This window comes from Anabrus simplex, chromosome 3 (genome assembly GCF_040414725.1).
Source record: "Anabrus simplex isolate iqAnaSimp1 chromosome 3, ASM4041472v1, whole genome shotgun sequence".
NCBI classification, from domain to species: domain Eukaryota; kingdom Metazoa; phylum Arthropoda; class Insecta; order Orthoptera; family Tettigoniidae; genus Anabrus; species Anabrus simplex.
In genome coordinates, this window is record NC_090267.1 from 264472632 (window position 1) to 264496829 (window position 24198).

The window sequence follows — 24198 nt, forward strand, 5'->3', positions numbered from 1 at the left end:
ACTTTTTATATACATGCAAGGCTCTAACTATAATTAGTAAAAGTGAACTGGTATTGTCTTCAATAACGTATAGTAAAAATGTAGAATAACTAATGATGAATTAATATATATATTTGAATAGAATTGGATGTAATGATTAAACTGAAGGAACCAACTGGACCTTCCCCTTCTATCTACGTACCTTCTATCTATCCCCTCTTCCTCCTCCTCCTCCTCTGTAACACTACTCCTAAACATCATTACCTTGTAGGACATAGTAAGGGGCTGCACTACAGAAACAGATTCTAAAAAGGCCTCTGTGAGTCAGAGCTGAATATATGAGTAGTTTCCACTTGATAAGTTGTTGCTTTATTTTAAAGTCCTGAATTTTATGGTCAATAACTTGGTGCACATGAAGTGCAGTAACCAATATGGTTGTGATGCCTGTACTTGTCGGGGTTAGGATAGAATCCAGAGTGTTAATGGTGAGATTTGTGAAGGTTAGGGCTCTTCCAACATAATGAAAAATTTGAAAACTTTTGCAGCACCTCAATTTACACCATACATTTTTTGAAGACTAAGTAAATTTTAGGATAAAATTTGGTAAATGCTCTCAGAGCAAAATATTTTAAAATAAAAGTTTCTTGGTCATTCATTGCAATCACTAAAAGGAAACACACAAACCCACAGTTGTCTAGAATATGAATACACAGAAAATTTAATTTTTATTGTCATTGCTGACCGCCTTCAGAGTCTGTTTTCTTTTTACATCAGAAACATGCTTGTATGACTGTGAAAATTCCATCAATAAACATGACTTTGAGCTTTAGTTTGATTGCTTATGGATATTACATTGGTCTGGTCACAGTAGTCATGAGTGAAATGGATAAAAGGATTATGTGAAAGTGGTTTCAATGTCGCATTAACTTGGATAGGTTTTGGCGACAAGGGGATAAAGGGCTAGGACTGGGAAGAAAGTGACTGTGAGCTTAATGAAAGAACATACCAGGCATTTGCTTGGTATGAAAATGGGAAAGAACAGAAAATCATTTCAGGACACATCTCTCAAAGGCAAGCTTTTAGCTACATGGCCAATCACTTGGTAAACAATTATATGATCTGTTTTCTTTTTGTTTCTTCAATGTTGTCTTCCTCAGAAGAATGACAAATAATTCTTCCTAGAATGTTAGAAATGGTTCTGCTGGTTATCATTCGTGAAATCCTTCTCGCTCTGCGATGGTATACTCCTGTTCAAATGGCGTCTTTGTAGTCATAGTGGTATTTATAACCAGATAAGTACCACTTTCTAATGAATAAGGCTCCCAGGAAACTCCATGAGGTGTCCTGTAGACAGAATGTAAAGAAGAATGAATTAGAAGCAGTTCTAACAGGCCACGTATTTGGAGATACAGGGTGGGCAAAAAGTCCTGTTACACTATGTAAATTTTATCCGGTTAGATGCAGACAAACCTTTTGTGTATCTGCAATGACTGTATGCATCCCTATGTGCAATATAAGTTGAAAAACTAGTATATTGGTTTATCCTATTCAATACCTATAAGTTTATATACAATTCAAAGTTGTAAAAATATCAGGACATGTTTTACAGCATTAGGCCATCTTCAACTGTCTAGAATTCACTTAAAATATTAATATACTAAAAGTTACAAAACATGAATAAAATTTGCACTCATAAGATATATGTTCATCAACCCACTCACAAGCCACCAAATGATCCTCAACACTGAAATCACTTGTAGCCACTATGATGTTACTCTCCTAACTAAACTGAGAAGAAATAATGAATAATAACAAAAGCTGCTTTCTATTAAGAACACTGTTGTCAATTACTGTGTTAAGGGACTGTCATTCTTGTATGTTGAGTATTCAGCCCTAAACATAAATATCCACACATTACTTTTTCTTATGTGTTAGTATAAAGGGGCTTTCTACCCACCCTGTACATGCTTGTGGTTGTGATTTTTTGTTTTAAGAGGAAGTACAACTAGGTAACTGTCCTCTCTCCTGTACATACTCTCACTATTATCAAAACAGTAAGACAAAGAGCCCTAACTTCAAAAGGAAGGTGTTGTCCAAAATATTTGAAAGCAACAATAACATACACATTTTGTTGTTGTTGTACTTAATCAACTATTATATACTTTAATCTTTCATAATAGCTAACTAGAGGACCCGTGCTGCACCGCAGCATTCATTATAAACGGGTCAGATAACTCGTCTTAACATGCCCGTCCTAGTCACATTGTTTTGCCTGCCCTTTTCAGTGGTTTTGCGAACATTTAATAATCAATCCATCAATCAATACTGATCTGCATTTAGGGCAGTCGCCCAGGTGGCAGATTCCCTATCTGTTGTTTTCCTAGCCTTTTCCTAAATGATTTCAAAGAAATTGGAAATTTATTGAACATCTCCCTTGGTAAGTTATTCCAATCCCTAACTCCCCTTCCTATAAATGAATATTTGCCCCAGTTTGTCCTCTTGAATTCCAACTTTATCTTCATATTGTGATCTTTCCTACTTTTATAAACGCCACTCAAACTTATTCGTCTACTAATGTCATTTCACGCCATCTCTCCGCTGACAGCTCGGAACATACCACTTATTCGAGCAGCTCTTCTTCTTTCTCTCAATTCTTCCCAACCCAAACTTTGCAACATTTTTGTAACGCTACTCTTTTGTCGGAAATCACCCAGAACAAATCGAGCTGCTTTTCTTTGGATTTTTTCCAATTCTTGAATCAGATAATCCTGGTGAGGGTCCCATACACTGGAACCATATTCTAGTTGGGGTCTTACCAGTGACTTATATGCCCTCTCCTTTACATCCTTACTACAACCCCTAAACGCCCTCATAACCATGTGCAGAGATCTGTACCCTTTATTTACAATCCCATTTATGTGATTACCCCAATGAAGGTCTTTCCTTATATTAACACCTAGATACTTACAATGATCCCCAACAGGAACTTTCACTCCATCAATGCAGTAATTAAAACTGAGAGGACTTTTTCTATTTGTGAAACTCACAACCTGACTTTTAACCCCGTTTATCAACATACCATTGCCTGCTGTCCATCTCACAACATTATCGAGGTCACGTTGCAGTAGCTCAGAATCTTGTAAATTATTTATTACTCTATACAGAATAACATCATCCGCAAAAAGCCTTACCTCCGATTCCACTCCTTTACTCATATCATTTATATATATAAGAAAACACTAAGGTCCGATAATACTGCCTTGAGGAATTCCCCTCTTAATTATTACAGGGTCAGACAAAGCTTCACCTACTCTAATTCTCTGAGATCTATTTTCTAGAAATATAGCAACCCATTCAGTCACTCTTTTGTCTAGTCCAATTGCACTCATTTTTGCCAGTAGTCTCCCATGATCCACCCTATCAAATGCTTTAGATAAGTCAATCGTGATACAGTCCATTTGACCTCCAGAATCCAAGAGGCCCGTTATAGTATGCCTTAGTTCGTAGTCAGAGTTCATCCATTCTGACATCATCTTACCATCTGTTTGGTTAAAATCTATCCATATATATTCACTTTTTTATCCTGCAGTTCTTGATGTAAAGCTTGGTATTGTGTCATAGAAGGCAACGGTATTTTTAATCGCAGTTCTTCTGTATAGAATGGTTGTCTTGTTAGGAGCATTTTTTGCCATGCAGAGAATATCTTTTAAGATATATGGCCTTCACTTTTTCTAGTGTAGCTAGGTTTTCCTTTGATAGGTGTTCCCAGATAATGTCTAAGGCGTATGTCATGATGTGGTCTGTTTCTAGGTAGACTTTTTTCTCTTAGCAGCATGTATGTTATTAGGAATGCTCAGCCATCTGTTGAATATATTTGGAAGTTGGGAAAGGTTAGAGAATCAAAGAGTATATAGCAGGGAATAATATTCTTCTGTGATCAGAGGAAGTGTATACTCTCTGGCTTGACAGATAGTAATCAAACATGGCTGCATGCAATGATATTACTAAGGATGAAAATCATATATCAGAATATTAATGAAAGTGTTAGTTGCTTAGCAACCTGATCAATACAGAATGTATTGCGGGTTAGGGTAAACCTTCGCCTGCAATTACTGGAGTGATCATTTAATGATTTGATTTTATGATTACCCAAAGTTGGCTAAACTTAGAGACTTATCTACATCTCATGACTGGGCGAGTTGGCCATGCGGTTTGGGACGTGCAGCTGTGAGCTTGCATCTGGCAGATAGTGGGTTTGAATCCCACTGTCGGCAGCCCTGAAGACGGTGGTTTTCCGGGGTTTCCCATTTTCACACCAGGCAAATGCTGGGGCTGTACCTTAATTAAGGCCATGATCGCTTCCTTCCCACTCCTATGCCTTTCCTATCCCATAGTCGCCATAATACCTATCTCTGTCGACGTGACGTAAAGCAAATTGTGTATGTCTCACGATTCACCGGCACATAATTCTGGAGAGAATAAAATAAAAATTAAGCAAATCAGCCCAGTAGAATGGACGAACAGATTTGCCAAATTTGTTTTTAGTAAGTTCTTTTAATATATAGATATGGCCTTTTTTCTGTTTTATCAGGTGCATTATTGCGTTACATGATTTGACATAAATTCCACAAGCGTTGAATACATAGTTTTTTAGTTCATCAACATGATACCACACTCCAATTAAAGACTATTTCTGTGGAGCTGTTAAGTTTTGTGAGTCTCCTTTTACAAACAGTCCACAAGCTTTCTATAGGATTAATGTCAGGGCAGTTGCCTGGTTACTCCAACACACAAAAATTATCACTAAAAAATATCTGATCTTTTTGTTGCTATTTCGTAATGGATGTAGTATTCTTTCATCTGTTTCTTGGCACATTAGAGGACAAAGTATCTTCCACTAAAGTCTCATTGTCAGTTTCAACCATGATTGCAACAGTATGGAAGCTGCTGAGGTATGGATGATATAGGGTAATGACATTCAGAGCATGTCTACTGCATCTGACTATAATGAAAAGTGCTATTCATATGTACAGTTGTGCTGCAATGGCACTTTCTGGCCTTGTGAGGAAAGCAATGGAAAACTATCTCACTCCTTATCTTTACTTTATCATACTTTATAAGTTCAATATTCTAATTTGCTTTGCTGGACATGCTAGTGGACAGTCAGCTGTTGACGGTGCTCTGTCTTTTAGTAGTAATGTAGTACATATTAGAAAAATTTGATGTACAAGTGATCCAGTTAGTGGAAAATAAATTTTGTTTGGTGTTTGTCAGAAGTACTAAAGATTAGTGATTATTTTTTAAATTTTATGTTGAGTAGTTCTGTTGGTGTTTGGTAGATTAAGTACTGAGGTTATGTAGGTCTGACCTGTCCCCACCGAATGCAACACACTGCATTGAACCTACCAGGAATGATCAAAGCCATGTCAGCAGTTTGCCTTGAATGCCATACTTGCTAAGTTTTAACAACAGTTGTTGTTGATATACCTGATCAAAGTCCTTACTCCGACTGAGAGTTTTGCAGTCCACACTTGGGAGATATTAGACTGGTCCAGGGAATGTTGCCACTCATCAATTACTGTTGTTAAAAGTGTAGTACAGGATTTTCCAGGGAGGAATCTATGTTGGTTGTTATTCAACAGATTTCTCTCATTCAGGTGTTCCATGCATTTACATAAACCAGATATAAGAGAGACCGGGCATTTGAGTACGTCATGACAATTTTTTACCAATAAAACTATAATTAATGCATGGAGAACACTTGTAACCACTGGCATGCACGCTGCCATCTTGAACACTTACTTTGTTTTGTATCTGGGTTGGGGGCAATGGGAAATAAAGTTCCATTTTATTTTTATTTTGTTTAAATATCTATAGTTTTGTCAGGAGGATATCAATAAAGACAGTTATTGTACAGAATTGTAACTTCTGCACATTCTACACTTAAATTGCGTATTTCATGAAAGAAATGGGTTTCAGAAATGCCTTTGGCACACGAGAAGCCTTATTCAGAGTCAATGTCCTGCTCCAAAAATGCCGTCAACTACACAAAGATGTATTTGCATGTTTCATTGACTATGAGAAAGCTTTTGATAGAGTGAAACATGAAAAATTGATAGAGATTCTCCAACGAAAACATCTCGATGGAAAAGACATACGCATCATACAGAATCTCTACTGGGGCCAACAAGCAACAGTCAAAATCAACCAAACCAAAACATCAGATGTGAAAATCAGAAGAGGAGTACGCCAAGGTTGTATTCTCTCGCCGCTCCTTTTTAATATCTATTCTGACATCATTTTTAAAGAAGCTTTACATGATGTTGAACTGGGGGTGAAAGTAAATGGTGTTTTGATCAATAATATTAGATATGCAGATGACACTCTGATTCTGTGCAACACTATAGAAGGCCTTCAAGAACTCCTGAACAGAAACCATGTCAGAGGTTTACAGTATGGTCTCAATATAAATGTAGAAAAAACTAAGTTAATGGTATTTAGCAGAAATAGTAATGCAAATGTCACCTTGTCATTAAACAACCATAAAATAGAACAAGTCCACCAGTTCAAGTACCTTGGCAGCATAATAACAGAGAGTATGGATCCAGATAAGGAAATCAGATGCAGAATTAAGAACGCTAGAGCTGCATTTCACAGGATGAGCTCTTTGTTCTGTAATAATCATCTAAATCTGAAGTTCAGACAGAGATTAATGAAGTGCTACATCTGGTCAGTACTGTTATATGGAGCAGAAACATGGACCTTAAAAGCCGCAAGTATCAAACGACTTGCCGCCTTTGAAATGTGGTTGCACAGAAGAATGCTTAGAATACCCTGGACAGATATGATAACAAATGATGAAGTCCTAAAGAGAGCTAGGACAAAGCAAGAACTAATAACAAGTATAAAAGTTTGCAAAACAGCTTATCTAGGCCACATAGTAAGAGGAAACAAATATGGCCTCATAAAACTCATTCTCCAAGGTAAAATAGAGGGCAAACGGCGAGATGGCAGACCAGAGATAACATGGTTACACAACATCAAGCAGTGGACCGGTATTGAGACAACTGAGAGACTCTTCCGACTAGCAGAAGACAGAAAAACTTTCTCCAGAGTAATCGCCGACGTCTGGGCAACCAGATATGGCACTTGAAGAAGAAGATGAAAGAACCAATTTCCTTAAATTAACAATATGATACCTGCAACATTGTAAATTTAAAGAAAATAAAGACTTAAGGAGAATGTATTCCATTTACTGACAAAATAGTTAACTGTCCCTGCATTGTTGGTGATAATTGTTGCTCTCCATATTCAAATATTCCGCTGTTAGCATACAGTCGAGTAAATTAGCTGATTCATATATTTAGATATTTCTAGTTCAAGTCACTGGCATAGTTTTGATAGAAGTTACTGATAAGCTGTTTTAGACCCCTTCACTTGTACTTTCATCATTTTAGCATTAAGGATGGTTTTAATTTCTGTTAGTGCATAGAAGAAAAATGATCAGTGGCGTATACTGAGGGCTACCAAGGCTATCAGTGAAGCCCAAACGTCAAATGCGAGTGATGGAAATCTAAAGCACATTATATTGTAAGCATCTGACACATTTGCAAACCTTGAAAGCACTTGGGAAAAGATGTCACACGTATTTCTGAGAATAAGGCTTCGGAGACTGATATTGCAGCCCAGACTCGTCCCGCTCCCCTCGACACGCCTCACGCGGCTTGCTGCTGTATGCCTACAGGTGCGGAGACCAGCGGAGGATAGGTGTGCTAGGCTTCGGTCCGTCAGATCGCCACAGCTAACTATCAATCATGCGTTACTCATCGTACATACTTCCTCACCTCATCCTCCTGACTGACTTATATAGATAACGGAGTGCTGGTATTTCACTTCCGTTTTTTTCTACATCCTTGTAGGAAGACACTGCAAGGCTGCTGTTATAGGAGTAATATAGTTTTATTTTTATAGGTAGATCTGCTAAAATGAAATACAATCCTTCAGCTTTAGTGTTCTCTTTTGTTGGTTGGGATCGAACCCGTGATCATTGGTCGGACACCACTGCTGATCTTCCGAGGGAGATAATTAACCAGTGAACGATGGGTACGATCGCTGTAAAATTCAATATTGTTATTTAACACGGAGAAAGGATGAGAGCTGTTTGGCAACTCAGAAAACAGAATCATTAGAGCTTTGTGTGATCCATTGGGTCCATATGTCCATATGCAAATAATAATAATAATAATAATAATAATAATAATAATAATAATAATAATAATAATAATAATAATAATAATAATAATAATAATAATAATAATAATAATAATAATAATAATAATAATAATAATAATAATAATAATAATAATAATAATAATAATAATAATAATAATAATAATAATAATAATAATAATAATAATAATAATAATAATAATAATAATAATAATAATAATAATAATAATAATAATAATAATAATAATAATAATAATAATAATAATAATAATAATAATAATAATAATAATAATAATAATAATAATAATAATAATAATAATAATAATAATAATAATAATAATAATAATAATAATAATAATAATAATAATAATAATAATAATAATAATAATAATAATAATAATAATAATAATAATAATAATAATAATAATAATAATAATAATAATAATAATAATAATAATAATAATAATAATAATAATAATAATAATAATAATAATAATAATAATAATAATAATAATAATAATAATAATAATTTTTTTGCGAGAGAGTGTGGAAAATATTTCATAAGATGCTTGTGAGGGTTTGCACTCAACAAGTGTGTGGAGATTCTTACCCACTAAAAATCACACTCCCTTTTCCCACGATGTTTATCTCTGCCCCAGAAACCGTTCTCGTATTACTTCAGGACGGAAGTCGTGCTTAATGCATCTTGTGCTTCATCTTCCTTCTTCTGCTTTACTGTCTGTCATAATCATCCAGGTACTTCTTCTGACGCAGAATATTTTCTACGTAGACTACCACCTGGTCCTAAGATTCTTGACTTCATAGCATTACTGACACGATCCCTTCTGGCGTCAATTCTCCCAGCATAACTTCTAAGCATCTTCTTTGTGGCAGCCAATGAATACACACAAAGTATGTAATACGTCATCAATATCACCACAGTATATACACACCGGACTAGTTGCTAGCCCTAGTCTATGAAGAAATTTTTGGAAGTATCCATGACCTGTCAAGAACTGTGTGAGATAGTAGTTCACTTCACCATGATTTCGGCCAACCTATACGCCCAGAGAAGGTATCAGTCTTTTCGTCCATTTCCCTCTAGAATAATCTTCCCATCTTGTTTGCCATTGTTGCATCCTGCGACTAAGAGCCAAAGCCTTTGCCCTTTTCCTTCCTAGCTCTTCTTGTGTGAGCCAAATTTCTTGTCTTTCAAAAGCCAACAAGTCAATAGGAGCTACTGCTGCTACTACTAGAATCGCAGGTTCTGATACTGTACGATATGTGCAAGCAATTTGTAAAGCTGCTCTCCGTTGTACAGCCACAATTCTTGTCCGATATTTTGCAATTTTTAACGATTCAGCCCATATTTCTGAACTGTATAGCAGTATCGATTGGACAGTCGATATGAGAAGCCACCTTTTACTAGATTTCGGCCCCTTGATATTTCCCATGAGTCTATTCAGTGCAGTCATGGTTTTTGCTGCCTTATCTGTTACCCGTTGGATGTGATCCCAATATGTAAGCTTAGCATCAAGCGTTACACCAAGATATTTTGTGCTCCTAGTTGTTTCGATGGCTATCTGCTCGATTTGTATCGGTACAGCAGTATTAATCCTTTTCCTCGTCAGGAAGACAATTTCCGTCTTATGATCTGCGAGTTCTAACTTGTGATTTATCATCCATTCTTTAACACATTGCATCTCCTGATTCAATTTAAATTGAGCCAGCTCTAGGTTACGGGTTACTTTCAGAGCAGCCACATCATCAGCATAACCCACAAGTTTTACATCTTCTGGCATCTCCAGCCGTAACAAACTATCATACATGATATTCCAAAGGTGTGGTCCAAGAATTGAGCCTTGTGCTGCACCAGCTGTGAGCCGTTTTCTTCTCTGACTATCTTCCATGTCATATAACAATGTACGGTCTTTCAAATAGTCTTGCAGTATATACACGAGATATTCTGGTAGCTTGAAAGTTTCTTGTAGAGCTTCCAAAATATCACTCCATCTTGCCGAGTTGAAAGAATTTTTAACATCTAGAGTCACAAGAAGCGTCAGCTTTCTTTCAGTTGAGCTCATTCTGCTGTCTTCACCACTTCTTTCACAGCATCTAGCGTTGAGTGACCTCTGCAAAATCCATGTTGTTGGTCAGATAGGTCGCCAGCTAATCAGACTGCTGCTAGTATTCTCGGTTGTAGTAGCTTCTCTAAACCTTTCCCGGCAGTGTCCAGCATACATAGAGGTCTGTAACCCCCAGTTTTCCCTTTACTGGTCAGAACCAATCTAGCTATTTCCAGCGAACGCTAAAAACTCCCACTTTCAAACAATGATTATACATTTTCAACAGCAGTTGAGGACATAATTCGACTGCCACCTTTAGTACTTCTGCTGGAATACCATCTGGTCCAGGGGATTTCTTATTTCTAAGGGAATTAATTGCTGTTCTCAATTCTTCAGTTGTAAAAGGTGGTACATTATCTAGTTCTTTCTTGGCCTCATCATCAATCCTCCCTGCATGATCAGGGAATAGTGTTTGTACTATTTATTCCATGGTGCGTGGATCCATGATAGGGCTTGGTAGCTTCCCGAATTTCTTCATAACGATTTTATACCCTAATCCCCATGAATTTTCATCTACTTCCTTAGACATTTCCCACCACTTGTCGACTTAACTCTTTTTAATTGTATTTCGCAGTCTTTTCTTCATAGTCTTATACTCTACTGAGAGAGCTTCATCGTTATGTCGTGCTCTTTGTGTCCTTTGTCTGAGTGGCAGGCATTGTTTCCTCAGCTCAGCAATTTCTTCGTTCCACCAATATGCTGGACGCTTGCCTCTCCGTTGTTTGATTCTGGTCATTGATGCGTCACATGCTTGCTGAAGGAGTCTCATGGTGTGTTCCACGCATTTATTAGCAATTATGCTTCTTTTGCCTCCGTGACATGTATCCGAAATACAATCCATTCCATTCTGTATTACTTCATGAAATTTTTCTCTATCCATAGTGGCCATGTTCCATCTTTGTGGCTTGCGCATGGTAATCCTTAGATGTGGAGTCTCTTGAAGTACACGAAAAGTGATATAGGCTACTGATGATCGCTTCCAGTATATTCTTCAATTACTCGCCATTCAGTTATCCTAGACGCAATATCTTCAGAAGCAAAGGTTACATCTGGTATAGTTCCCTGACATCCTGGTCGCTGAAAGGTTGTCACATTACAACGTTGATAACCATTAATCCATTAAACCATTAATAATAATAATAATAATAATAATAATAATAATAATAATAATAATAATAATAATAATAATAATAATAATAATAATAATAATAATAATAATCTGTCTATGTATTTAGTTTAAACTACATTTTTATAGTTTCAATTATATTGTTTTTTCTATTATTATTTTATAATTAGGATATGCCTAAGTAGTAGCATAGTTATTTTTATTAGTTACGTGTTGAATTTTTATTTTTCATAAACTCCACCATTGTCCGGTCCCAAGTCCGGAATGGGAAAGGAGGAGGGTTAGCTGGCTTGGCAACCAGCTGTAAAAACAGCTAACACCGAGTGTCGAGCGGCGATAAATAACTTGAACCCCCATAGCGGCCAACGGCTTCAGCAGGCGGATAAGCTCCTTTGGGTGGGCTGATGGTGCCCTCAGTGTAGGAAATGACACTAGAACCCATCATCTGTGTCTTTGGCCCAACGGCAAAATGGACGGAGGAACCTCCTTTTTGTGGTTCTCATTGGTCGTGGAGGCGAATGAGGTCATGCCAGAGGACTGGCTGTGAAGGTGCACCTCAATGGCATTTTGAGTCTGCAGCAGTCCATTGTAGTCATGGTACTAGAACCTGCATGTCGTATTTCATTTGTGCCACAGGGTATAGTTCCGAGATCATAGTGTGTGGGTCACTTCCTTGTAAGCTGCAATCCACCTTAAACAAAACCCTGCTTGTGGCACTTTTTCCTGCTGTCACTCCCTTCAACTCAAGCCCAACTGTGATGGGATAAGGATGGTGGAGGCAGGTTTTCGGGTGAAACTGGAAGCCTCTAGTTCGGACCTGCACGTTGGCAGCAGGTATGTGATGGTCGTCTTTCTGAGACCCCGTGACTACTCAGGAATTCGATCCTGCATCTGTGTTTGGGCAGGCCTATTTAGGATCACCACTGTCCACCTTGAATGGGGGAGACCCTAGAAAATGTGGGCTAAACATCGGTAGTCACACTCTCAGCCTGCTGGGAGGCCGCACCCAGCAGTTCACCCCTTATGCGGTCGAAAAATTAAGATTACCAAAACTTTGATTATAGGAACCTGGAATGTTCGAACCCTACTTGATTTGAAAGACAATAACAGACCTGAGAGAAGAACAACACTTGTCACCCATTAGCTTGGACGAATGATCATTGATATTGCTGCCTTAAGTGAAACCAGACTGTCCAGCAAAGGTAAACTTACAGAGTTCAGCTCAGGCTACACAATCTTCTTGAAGGAAAAAGATGAGGGAGAACACCGCATTCATGGTGTGGGATTCGCTGTGAAGACCACACTGGTGAATGATTATCAGCTAAACTACAACCGCAGTCAGTGAAAGAATTAAGACTCTCCGAATCCCACCCTCTGGTGCCAAATCTATGACACTCGTCTCTGGATATGCTCCCATCTTGGATGCTGATGTAGAAGCTAAATACTATTTCTACAACCTGCTAAGGACTACCATCATCAAAGTACCACCAAGAGACACACTCTTACTATTTGGCGATTTCAACACCAGAGTTGGTAAATATCATCAATTATGGGGCAATGTGATGGGGAAACATGGACTTGGCAACTGTAATGCCAATGGTCTACTGCCTTTGGTTTATGTGCTGAACATGAACTCTTCATTACTAATACTCAGTTCCACCTGCCTAATCGCTACAAGACCACTTAGATGCATCCTTGCTAAAAACACTAGCACATCCTTGATTATATCATCACCAGGCAATGCGATAAAAAAGATGTCCTTGTTACAAGGACCCCAAGACACATAGATGACTGCTGGACAGATCATAAGCTCTTTTTTTTTTCCGGCTGAGAATATCAATCTGTCACAAATCAAAAAGATCCATCCACAACTTGCCCAGAAAGAAATTTGTTACTTTGAAACTTCAAATTGAATCTATTGCTACAGATTACAGAAATGCAATCTCAAACAAACTGGCTAGTCATCCAGTCAGCAGTGATAGTGCAAATCAGGAATGGGCCATGCTTCAAAAGGTCATCATTGAGTCAGCTGAGGAAACAATTGGTTTTGTGAGGAAAAAGAGACGGGACTGGTTTGATGAAAATAATGAAGAAATTAAATGTCTGATCAATGCCAAACGGGAAGCCCACCTACCCTATCTTCAGGATCAGTATTCCAATGTGAAGAAATCACATTTCTTGGAACTTAAAGGAAAATGTCAGGCACAAATTAGGGAAATTAAGAATAACTGGTGGCAACAAAAGGCTGAAAGACTATCTGATGCCCGGGACCTGCAAAACGTCTATGCTGGCATAAAGGAGATATGTGGTCCAATTTGATCTTCATTGGGATCATTGAAGACTACTGACAACTCCATCATTTTAACTGTTAATGGAGAAATTTTAGAGCGTTGGAAGGAACATTTCTCTTCACTTCTAAATCGTGTCTCCAATGTAGGTAAGAACTTTCTTTGTAATGTCCCTCAGCAGCCCCAACGACCATGGATGGCAGTTCCACCTACATACAGAAACTTCACCAAAGCACTCAATCAACTAAAACCAAGAAAGGCTCCTGGTCCTGATAACATCCCTCTAGAACTGATACAAAATGGATGTATACCCTTGAAGACTAGACTTTTCACACTCAGCCTCTTGATTTGGGAAACTCAAGAAGTACTGACGACTTGAAGAATGCTACCATCATCACTATCTTCAAGAAAGGCGATCGTAGTGTATGTGAGAACTACTGTCGTATATTGCTTTTGTCAATTGCAGGTGAAATTCTATTAAACCAGCTCCAAGTTATCTCAGAGAGGATTTTGCCTGAGTCTTAAAGTGGTTTCCGAACCTCCAGAGGCACAACAGACATGATATTCTGTGCTAGACAACTCCAGGAAAAATGCAGAGAACAACAGCAGCCTCTGTATTTAGTTTTCTATGATCTGGAAAAAGCCTTAGTATGCCGATGACACCGCATCTCCTGCTCTAACACCTGCAGAACTACAACAGTCAGTCAACTTCCTTAAAACTGCATGTGATCGCTTTGGTCTTGCCATTAATGAGAAAAAAACAAAGGTACTTGCACAACCTGCCCCAGGATTAACACTTCCTGAGTTCAGAATTTTCATCTTAGACACAACACTGGAACAGGTTGATCACTTTTCATATCTTGGAAGCATCTAAATGGTGTACCTGTGAACAAGACGTTGATAATAGGATTGGGGCTGCACATGCAGCATTCGGTTGGTTAATGCACAGAGTCTTCATGAATAACGACCTAAAACTGCATACCAAACTCATGGTGTACAAAGCTGTTGTCATTTCCATGCTACTGTATGGCTGTGAAACTTGGACACTCGATCACCATGATATCAAAAAACTTGAGCACTTCCACCAACAAAAAATGAGATTCATCTTGAATATTAAGTGGGAGGACTATGTGACCAACACGACAGTTCTCGACAAAGCGCAGCTAAATAGCATTGAGGCAACAATCATCGCTTATCAACTGAGATGGTTAGGCCATGTTCACTGCATGGGTGATACCAGGCATCCCCACCAAATTCTTTATGGTGATCTTTGCTCCAGCAGTAGACCTCATGGAGCCCCTCTTAAGCATTTTAAGGACCAGCTGAAACACATCATGAAGACAACCGGTATAGATATACAGACATGGGAAGAATGTGCTGTGGACTGCTCACTGTGGCAGAACACTACATCCATCGCTGTCAACTTGTTTGAAAGAGAACACCGCAGATATCAAGAGGCCAAGCGACAAGCAAGAAAACTCCATCAATTACAACCCCGCCCTCCTCCATCCATTCAGTGTGATTTGTGTGGGCGTATATTTTATGCCAGGATTGGTCTGTTAGTAATGCCTCCGAATGACAGAAATGTTGGGACTGAGAGAAGCTGAGAAATTTGAGAGGAAGATCCTCTGCAAGATAATGGGTCCAAAAATTGTGGATGGCCGGTATAGGTTACAAGGAAGGGGAGAAATATACCAAGAAAGTGAAAGACTGATTGAGTCAATGAAGAAAAGAAGACTAAAATTTTATGGACATCTGTTTAGAAGACAAGAAGAGGCTGACAAAACAGATTTTTAAAACACTTGACAGTAGACCTAAAGTTTCCAACAAATGGTTCAGGGAGGTTAGAAAAGATCTTGAGCAGTCTAGATTAAATTGGGAAGACATCCTAATAAACTTCATGGTTGGTCCATATTGAAAATTGTATATAAATTTGACACAATTAAGTTTATTGAAGTGGTCAACCTATTCAACACAATACATTCGAGAGAATGTTTATAACTTTTATATCAAGTGTTAATGTATTCTTTAAATGTTAAACATTGTTTCATAAGACTGAGTGTGCCTAACCACATGATAATTATTTTAATAGGTGCGAACACCAGATATCTTACGAATTATTTCAAAGACTCTTTCAAGAACTCCACTAAATCTTGTTTACCTGTCAGTAAAAGACCGTCATATTGCATTTTAAACTCATACTACTATTTTAGTCATATGATAGTTTAATATGAATATATCGGGATCCCGATGACAATTGATTTTGAGGCTGAGAGATAGGCTGACGATGCCCACAACAAGGGCGAAACATGTCCCAATTTAAGTGTCATGCTTAAGTTATAAACATTCTCATGAATGTATTGTATTGAGTAGGTTGACCACTTCAATAAAATTAATTGTTTCAAATTTAAAGACATCCTAAACCGAACGTAGTATAGATCAGTGATAGACGGCTTTAGAGGCTTCCATGACAAACAGAAAATGAATAGGAGATGGACAGAGGAAAGAAGACAGGCTGCTAGAGAAAGAATGCAAAGATTTTCGGCTGCAAAGAAGGCTTCCAGTAATGTGTGATTGTTGCTTAACATGGTTTCAAGTGGCCAAAAACAAATATAATAATAAATAATAAAGTTATTTAAATCAATCAGAAGTAATTATGACTGCATGAAACTTCAAATGGACTTGAACGAACTAAATAAGTGGACCAAGATAACAACCTACCTTTCAATATTAAAAAATGTAAAACAATGAGTTTCACTGTATGAAAATCTAACATCAAATGTTAATATGAAATTGAGGGCAAATCACTAAGCACAGATAGTGAAGTATGTGATCTAGGTGTTATATTTACCTATGATCGAAATTTTAAAACTCATGTAGAAAATATTGTCAGCAAAGCTTACAAATGCATGGGATTTGTTATCAGGAATTCCTGAAGATTTTCTTATAAGACTTTGATAATGCTGTATAATGCTCTTGTAAGATAAAGACTAGAACAAGCCCCAATTATTTGGAACCTGTACACCATGAAATATGTTGATCTAATTGAGAAAGTCCAAAGAAAATTTCTCAGATATGTTTATGACAAGAGGATTGGTTATGATCCCTACATGCCCTAATATTCAAAGCTAGGGAACTATGTCACAAGAGAAATTGTCATGGGACATATTTCCATAATAAAATAATGAAATCAACATTGATGAGAGTAAAATCAGAGAAAGAATTGAAATATTTGTTCCAAACATAACTCCTAGTAGATTCCGGGATATATTCTTCATACCGAAAACTAGCACAGACTCACACAAGAACTCCCCTTTGTACAGAATTATGACTCAGCGTAATCTAGTACACCATCTTGATATAGACATCTTCAGCATGTCAGAAAACCAGTTTGCTACATGCTGTGATAGTGTTTTACAGTCCTTGTAACATAAATGGCATCTTGATCTAACTGAATATTAATATTATTTCCTCTTCCTCTATCTCTTTCTTCTGTAATTAAATTCTGTAATAATAATAATTTTGTGTGGCTATTTCTAGCCAGGTGCAGCCCTTGTAAGGCAGACCCTCCGATGAGGGTGGGCGGCATCTGTCATGTGTAGGTAACTGCGTGTTATTGTGGTGGAGGATAGTGTTATGTGTGGTGTGTGAGTTGCAGGAATGTTGGGGACAGCATAAACACCCAGCCCCATAGCCATTGAAATTAACCAATGAAGGTTAAAATCCCCGACCCGGCCAGGAATCGAACCCGAGACCCTCTGAACCGAAGGTCAGTACACTGACCATTCAGCCAACAAGTCGGACTTTAAATTCTGTTATCAGTTCAAACCATTGATTTACTGTATTACTTGCTGATAATATTTAAAAAATAGTGAACAGTGTAATTGGAGAAACCTGTAATGTTCACAGCAATGCTTTAATTAATTTAAGTTTAATTAACTCAGTATTATGGAGGTAATATAATTATAACATCATACAAGTGTATTAATTAATGAGAGAAGTAATATTAAGACCATTATACTATCAGTAAGGTGTATCATAATAAAGTATGATTTTAATGAATAATATAAGCAAGTGAAATATCTCTGGTATACTGCCAGGTGTATGCATAAGTCTTTTCCGGTTTCACTAAGAGATGGCACCAGTGAACAGTACGCAGTGTATGAATTTGACACATACGTCAGTTTGTTCGTCTGACATTAACCTACCAACACACGCAAGTTGAGTCCGCCAAACACTAGCGTCTGTGTTGTATCATTCAGTGATCATGTTGACGTTTGTGCCTGAAAAAGAATATTTGCATTGTTTTTCTTATTTAATCAAAAGAAAAGGGCTGTGAAAATTCATCGTTTGCTGGTAGAAACATATGGTGAACACGCTCCATTGATTAGAACATGTGAGACATGGTTTCGACAATTTAAATGTGGTGATTTCAATGTGAAAGACAGTCCTTTCTGTCTAATGGGACCAAAGTGGTATTGTGTATTATGAACTCTTCAAGCCCGGTGAAACCTTTAATGCACAACGCTATCGCCAACAGATTATTAATTTCAATCACGCATTGATCAAAAGATGACTGGAATGGGCCAGAAGACATGGCAAAGTGATTTTGTTACATGACAATGCACCATCTCACACAGCAAAACCAGTGAAAGACACCTTGAAAACGCTTGGATGGGACATTCTTCTGCACCTACCATACTTCCCCAACCTGGCACCATCTGACTATCATCTCTTCACATCAATGGGGCACACGCTCACATAGCAGCACTTCAGCAATTCCAAGAAAGTTGGAAAATGGCTCGACGAATGGTTTGCCGCAAAAGACAAGCCGTTTTTCTGGCATGGTATTCATAACTTACCTGAAAGATGGGTGAAGTGTGTAGAAGCCTATGGCCAATATTTTGAATAAACAAAAAATGAATTTCCCTTGATAATTACGCATTTTCTTTACCACAAAAACCAGCAAAAACTTATGCAAACACTAGGTATTCTTAGGTAAAGCTCATTCAAAATGCCATACTGAAAGACTTGCTATTTAACATGGGTTAATATTGGGTTATAGTGTGATATTCAAACAGTAGAGAGTATAAACAAGTGTGAGAATTATATTCATTTACTATGTAAAATTATAGGTGAATTTAGTGCAGACAAGCTATTTTCAAAGTAGTGTCTGGACATTGTTAAGGTCAGGTACGATTGATTTTATTTTCAGGGAAGGAATAATAATATTATTTGGCTTTATGTCCCACGAACTACTTTTACCGTTTTTGGAGATGCCGAGGTGCTGGAATTTAGTCTTACAGGAGTTTTTTTTATGTGCCAGTAAATCTACAGACACAAGGCTAACATATTTGAGCATCTTCAAATACCACCGGACTGAGCCATGATTGAACCTGCCAAGTTGGGGTCAGAAGAGCAGCAGCTCTACCGTCTGAGCCACTCAGCCTGGCTGTAAAGGAAGGTAACTACCACATTCCAGAACTGGTTTGTGTCAGTAAAAGTGAGAGGGGGAGACTTAATTTGTTTCCTCCAGCCTGTTGAAATGTGAGCAATGTGTGTCTAGGTCACATCATCAGCTGACTGTGTATAACAAAGGCTATAAATGAAAACCTACAATCTGTTTTCCAGTCAAATTCTGGGTCAGGGATGGAATGAATGAAGCCCCATCTTGCGGCGAGGATAAGAATTGAGCCGCCTGCCGAAACATGTCGCACTTCTCTGGGGCAATGATTAATGACTGACAGATGAAATGAAATGATAGTGGAGAGTGTTACTGGAAAGAAAGATGACAGGGAAAACGGGGGTACCTGGAGAAAAACCTGTCCTGCCTCCGCTTTGTCCAGCACAAATCTCACATGGAGTGACCAGGATTCGAACCACGGTACCCAGCGGTGATAGGCCGACGTGCTGCCATCTGAACTACAGAGGCTTCAACAAGTACTTATAATGAATATTTAAAGATGATGTGATGTGATATTTATCCCATACCTTTTATAACCTTTTCAGGACCTTGATAAGAAGAAATAATAATGTTAATTACCTCACACACAACTCCTAGCCCAATCCTTATTTAATAAATGGTGTTGCTTGCCAAATATATGCAAAGAGTACAAACAGAAATGTATACCTCTCATTATCAAATACTACGATGTGTAAATAAGTTACTATGAATATTTAAAAGACTGAAATGAAATGGCGTATGCCTTTTAATGCTGAGAGTGTCCGAGGACACGTTCGGCTTGCCAGGTGCAGGTCTTTTGATTTGATGCCCACAAGTGACCTGCGTGTCGTGTTGAGGATGAAATGATGATGAAGACGACACATCCACTCAGCCCCTGTGCTAGGAAAATTAAACAATGATGGTTAAAATTCCCATCTCTGCCAGGAATCGAACCCGGGACTCCTGTGACCAAAGGCCAGGACACTTAAAGGGATAATATGACAGAATGATGATACTTACAATGCAATATGTACACTGGAATTGTCATAATGGTTTATTTTTCACATTTATATGCTTTTCTTGTTCATAAATATGTGTGGATATTATTTTATAACTGTCCGACTCGTTGGCTGAATGGTCAGCGTACTGACCTTTGGTTCAGAGGGTCCCGGGTTCGATTCCCAGCCGGGTCGGGGATTTTAACCTTAATTAGTTAATTCCAATGACCCGGGGGCTGGTTGTTTGTGATCTCCCCAACATCCCTGCAACTCATGCACCACACATAACACTATCCTCCACCACAATAACACGCAGTTACCTATACAAGGCAGATGCTGCCCACCCTCATCAGAGGGTCTGCCTTACAAGGGCTGCAATCGGCTAGTAATAGCCACACGAAATCTATATATATAAAATAACTTGTCCTGACTGACTGACTGACTGACTGATTCATCATTGCCGAGCCAAAACTAGTGGACATAAAAAAATGAAATTTTGGGGATACATTCATATTAAGATGTAGGTGCTCGCTAAGAGAGGATTTTTGGATATTCCGTCGCTAAGGGGGTGAAAAGGGGGGTGAAATTTTAAAATGAGTGTATCTATATCTCAAAACTTTAAAAGTTTACAGATGTAAAAATTGGTATTTAGAATCTTCTTCAAAAATAAAGAAACACGTATTTTTTTGTTTTCGGAAAATTCTAATAGACGGGGTGAAAAAGGGTGAAAAAGGGGTTGAATGCCTTTAATCAGGATAGCGGTACTTATAACTCAAAAACGGAAGATATTACAGATCTGAAAATTGGTACTTTTGATCTCTTTTAAAAATAAAGAAACACTTATTAGTTTTTGGGAAATCCAAATAATGGGAGGGTGAAAAGGGGGGTGAATTTTTAAAATGAGTGTATCTATATCTCAAAACTTTGAGAGCTTACAGATGTAAAAATTGGCATTTAGAATCTTCATTAAAAATAAAGAAACACGTATTTTTTGTTTTCGGAAAATCCCAATAGGAGGGGTTAAAAGGGGTGAATAAGTGGTTGACTGCCTATAATGAGGATACTTATATCTCAGAAACTGAAGATATTACAGGCCTGAAAATTGGTGTTTGGGATCTCCTTTAAAAATAAAGAAACATGTACATTTTTTTTTTGGAAAATCCAATTAATGGGGGGGGGGGGTGAAATGGGGTGAATTTTTAAAATGAGTGTATCTATATCTCAAAACTTTTAAAGTTTATAGATGTAAAAAATTGGTATATAGAATCTCCTTTAAAAATAAAGAAACGCGTATTTTTTTGTTTTCGGAAAATCCCAATAGGAAGGGTGCAAAAGGGTATAAAAGGAGTTGAATGCCTTTAATGAGGATACTTATATCTCAGAAACTGAAGATATTACAGACCTGAAAATTGGTATTTGGGATCTCCTTAAAAAATAAGCAAAGCCACCTCCGTACAGGCCATGAAAGCCCTTGGAGGAGTGGACGGTAAAGGCTTCCACCAATGTTAACCTCGGCACGTAATGGGGTAGAGTGGTTAGCTCTACGCCCGGCCGCCTTTGCCCCCAGGAATTAACCTGGTACTCATTTTTCGTGTAGGCTGAGTGCACCTCAGGGCCATATGCACCTCCGGAAGTGGAAATCTCGTTTCTTAAATTTTACGACTTCCTGACGGGGATTCGAACCCACGCCCTTCCGGGCGAACCGAGCACGCCTTTACCGCCTCGGCCAGGCAGCCCCTACCTTAAAAAATAAAGAAACAATTATTTTTTGTTTTTGGAAAACCCAATTAATGGGGAGGGTTAAAAAGGGGGGTGAATTTTTAAAATGAGTGTATATATATTTCAAAACTTGTAAAGTGTAGAGATGTAAAAATTGGTATTTAGAATCCCCTTTAAAAATAAAGAAACACATATTTTTTGTTTTCGGAAAATCCCAATAGGAGGGATGAAAAAGGGTGAAAAATGGGTTGAATGCCTTAAATGAGGATACTTATATCTCAGAAACAGAAGATATTACAGACCTGAAAATTGGTATTTGGGATCTCCTTTGAAAATAAAGAAACACGTATTATTTTGTTTTTGGAAAATCTAAATGGGGGGTTAAACAGGAGTGACAAATTGGGGTGAACTTTTAGACAGACAATATCTACAGCATATCTCAGAAACGTAAAATGTTATAGACGTAAAAATTGGTAAAAACGTAAAAATGTTATGTGGACACTTATCTCAAAACTGAAGATGTTAGAGTCGTGATAATTGGTATTTAGAAGATCCTTTACTATTAAAGAGACAAGTATTTTTAACAGGAAATTCACTTAAGGGGGAGGGGGAGTGTGAAAGGAAGTGAAAAAAGTGAATTCCTTTTATGGGGATACTTATATCTCAGAACTGAAGGTAACAGATGTGAACATTGGTATTTGGAATCTCCTTTAAACATAAGGAAACACGCCTTTTTTTGGGGGGGTGCGGCAGTGCGGTGAAAAAGGAGTTGAGACCAATTGATTTTAGTGTTCATAATGTACTTATTCTGATCATAAACTGATCATTTTTAATCTTTCCTGGGTTCGTTTTCAAGAACCATCTTTTCCTTTGGAGTACATAAAGTTAGATTACAGTAGATTCTCCTGGCATATAGATAAAAAATTAAACACATTTGAAATAAACGATATGAATGATATTGTTCACCTGTATAATAAGGTCAATAATTCACGGAAGTATATCATTCGTGTCGCCAGAAATCTCACGCACTTGCCTACGCGCGACGATGGTGCTGGTCACATTGTCAGCAATGACAATGGCAGAGGATGTAATTTACCACCAAGTAGCAGTCTTGCATTTTGCTGTGGGTTCCAGACCATAAAAAAAAAAATAATAATAACCTAAATTCAACTAATATCACCCATAATAATAATAATAATAATAATAATAATAATAATAATAATAATAATAATAATAATAATAATAATAATAATAATAATAATAATAATAATAATAATAATGTTCTGGACCATCATCAAAATGTGCGGACTGGGCTGGAAATGCGTCCTGGCTGGGTAATGACTATGATTGCAGTCCGGCCGCGGGTTCAGTACCGCCAAGGCACCCAAGACGACACCACGCCGGATCTCCTCAAGGATTTGATCCATATTAAAATGCTTATAGGAAAAGATGCCAAAGATTTAGTGACCCAACTGGCCGGGTGGAATACCTGGACCTATTCTGGGAAGTACGAAATCGATTGCTGGAAAGAAAGATTGAAAAATGGGAGGAACTTTGCCGTAATCTCTCAGAAAACGAGTCAGATCACAAATTTCGGCGGATTCTGTCAGAAAACGAGTTAGATCGCGAATTTTGGCAGATTATATATAAAACGTTAAGCATTCAATTATAAATTTCATTATAATACCATTGCAAAGCACGGGTATCTTGCTAGTTATATATATAGATATATATTTTATAACTCTGACTTTCTCTCTGTAAGTCTAGCCTAACGTATCCACGCTAATTTATCCTTATCTACCAGCTACACCCCGAGACCTCATGCTTACCATTAGTCCTAATTCGTTTTAGGGCACAATATATATAAATAAATGATATGAGTAAAGAACTGGAATCACTTTTGAGGCTTTTTGCAGATGATGTTATACTGCACAGAGTACCAAATAAATAAGGTAAAGGACTGTGAGTGACAACAAGAAGACCTAAACAGTATGAGGTAGACAGCAGATGGGTATGGTGGTAAACAGGGTGAAAAGTCAGGTTGTAAGTTTCACCAAGAGGGAAAATTCTCTCACTTTTAATTACAGCGTTGATGGAGTGGAAGTACCTCATGGGGATCGCAGTAAGTAACTAGGTGTTAATACAAGGAAAGATCTTCAATGGAGTAATAACATTAACAGGATTGTAAATAAATAAATACAGATCTCTTCATGTGGTTTGTGGGGGGTGTATTTAGGAGTTGTAGCAAGGATGTGAAGGAAAGGGTGTATAAGTCACTAAGGCCACAATT

General features: G+C 37.7%; 1 protein-coding gene across 1 annotated transcript in view; it reads right to left on the reverse strand.

Moving 5' to 3' along the window:
- Positions 1 to 674: 674 nt before the first annotated feature.
- Positions 675 to 24198, reverse strand: part of LOC136867209 (carboxylesterase 1F) — a 141039-nt gene continuing 117515 nt past the window's right edge. Inside the window, exon 12 of the mRNA XM_067144341.2 lies at positions 675 to 1323. Coding sequence (XP_067000442.2) covers positions 1188 to 1323 — 136 coding nt within the window. The 3' untranslated portion in view covers positions 675 to 1187. The remainder of the gene's footprint in view (positions 1324 to 24198) is intronic.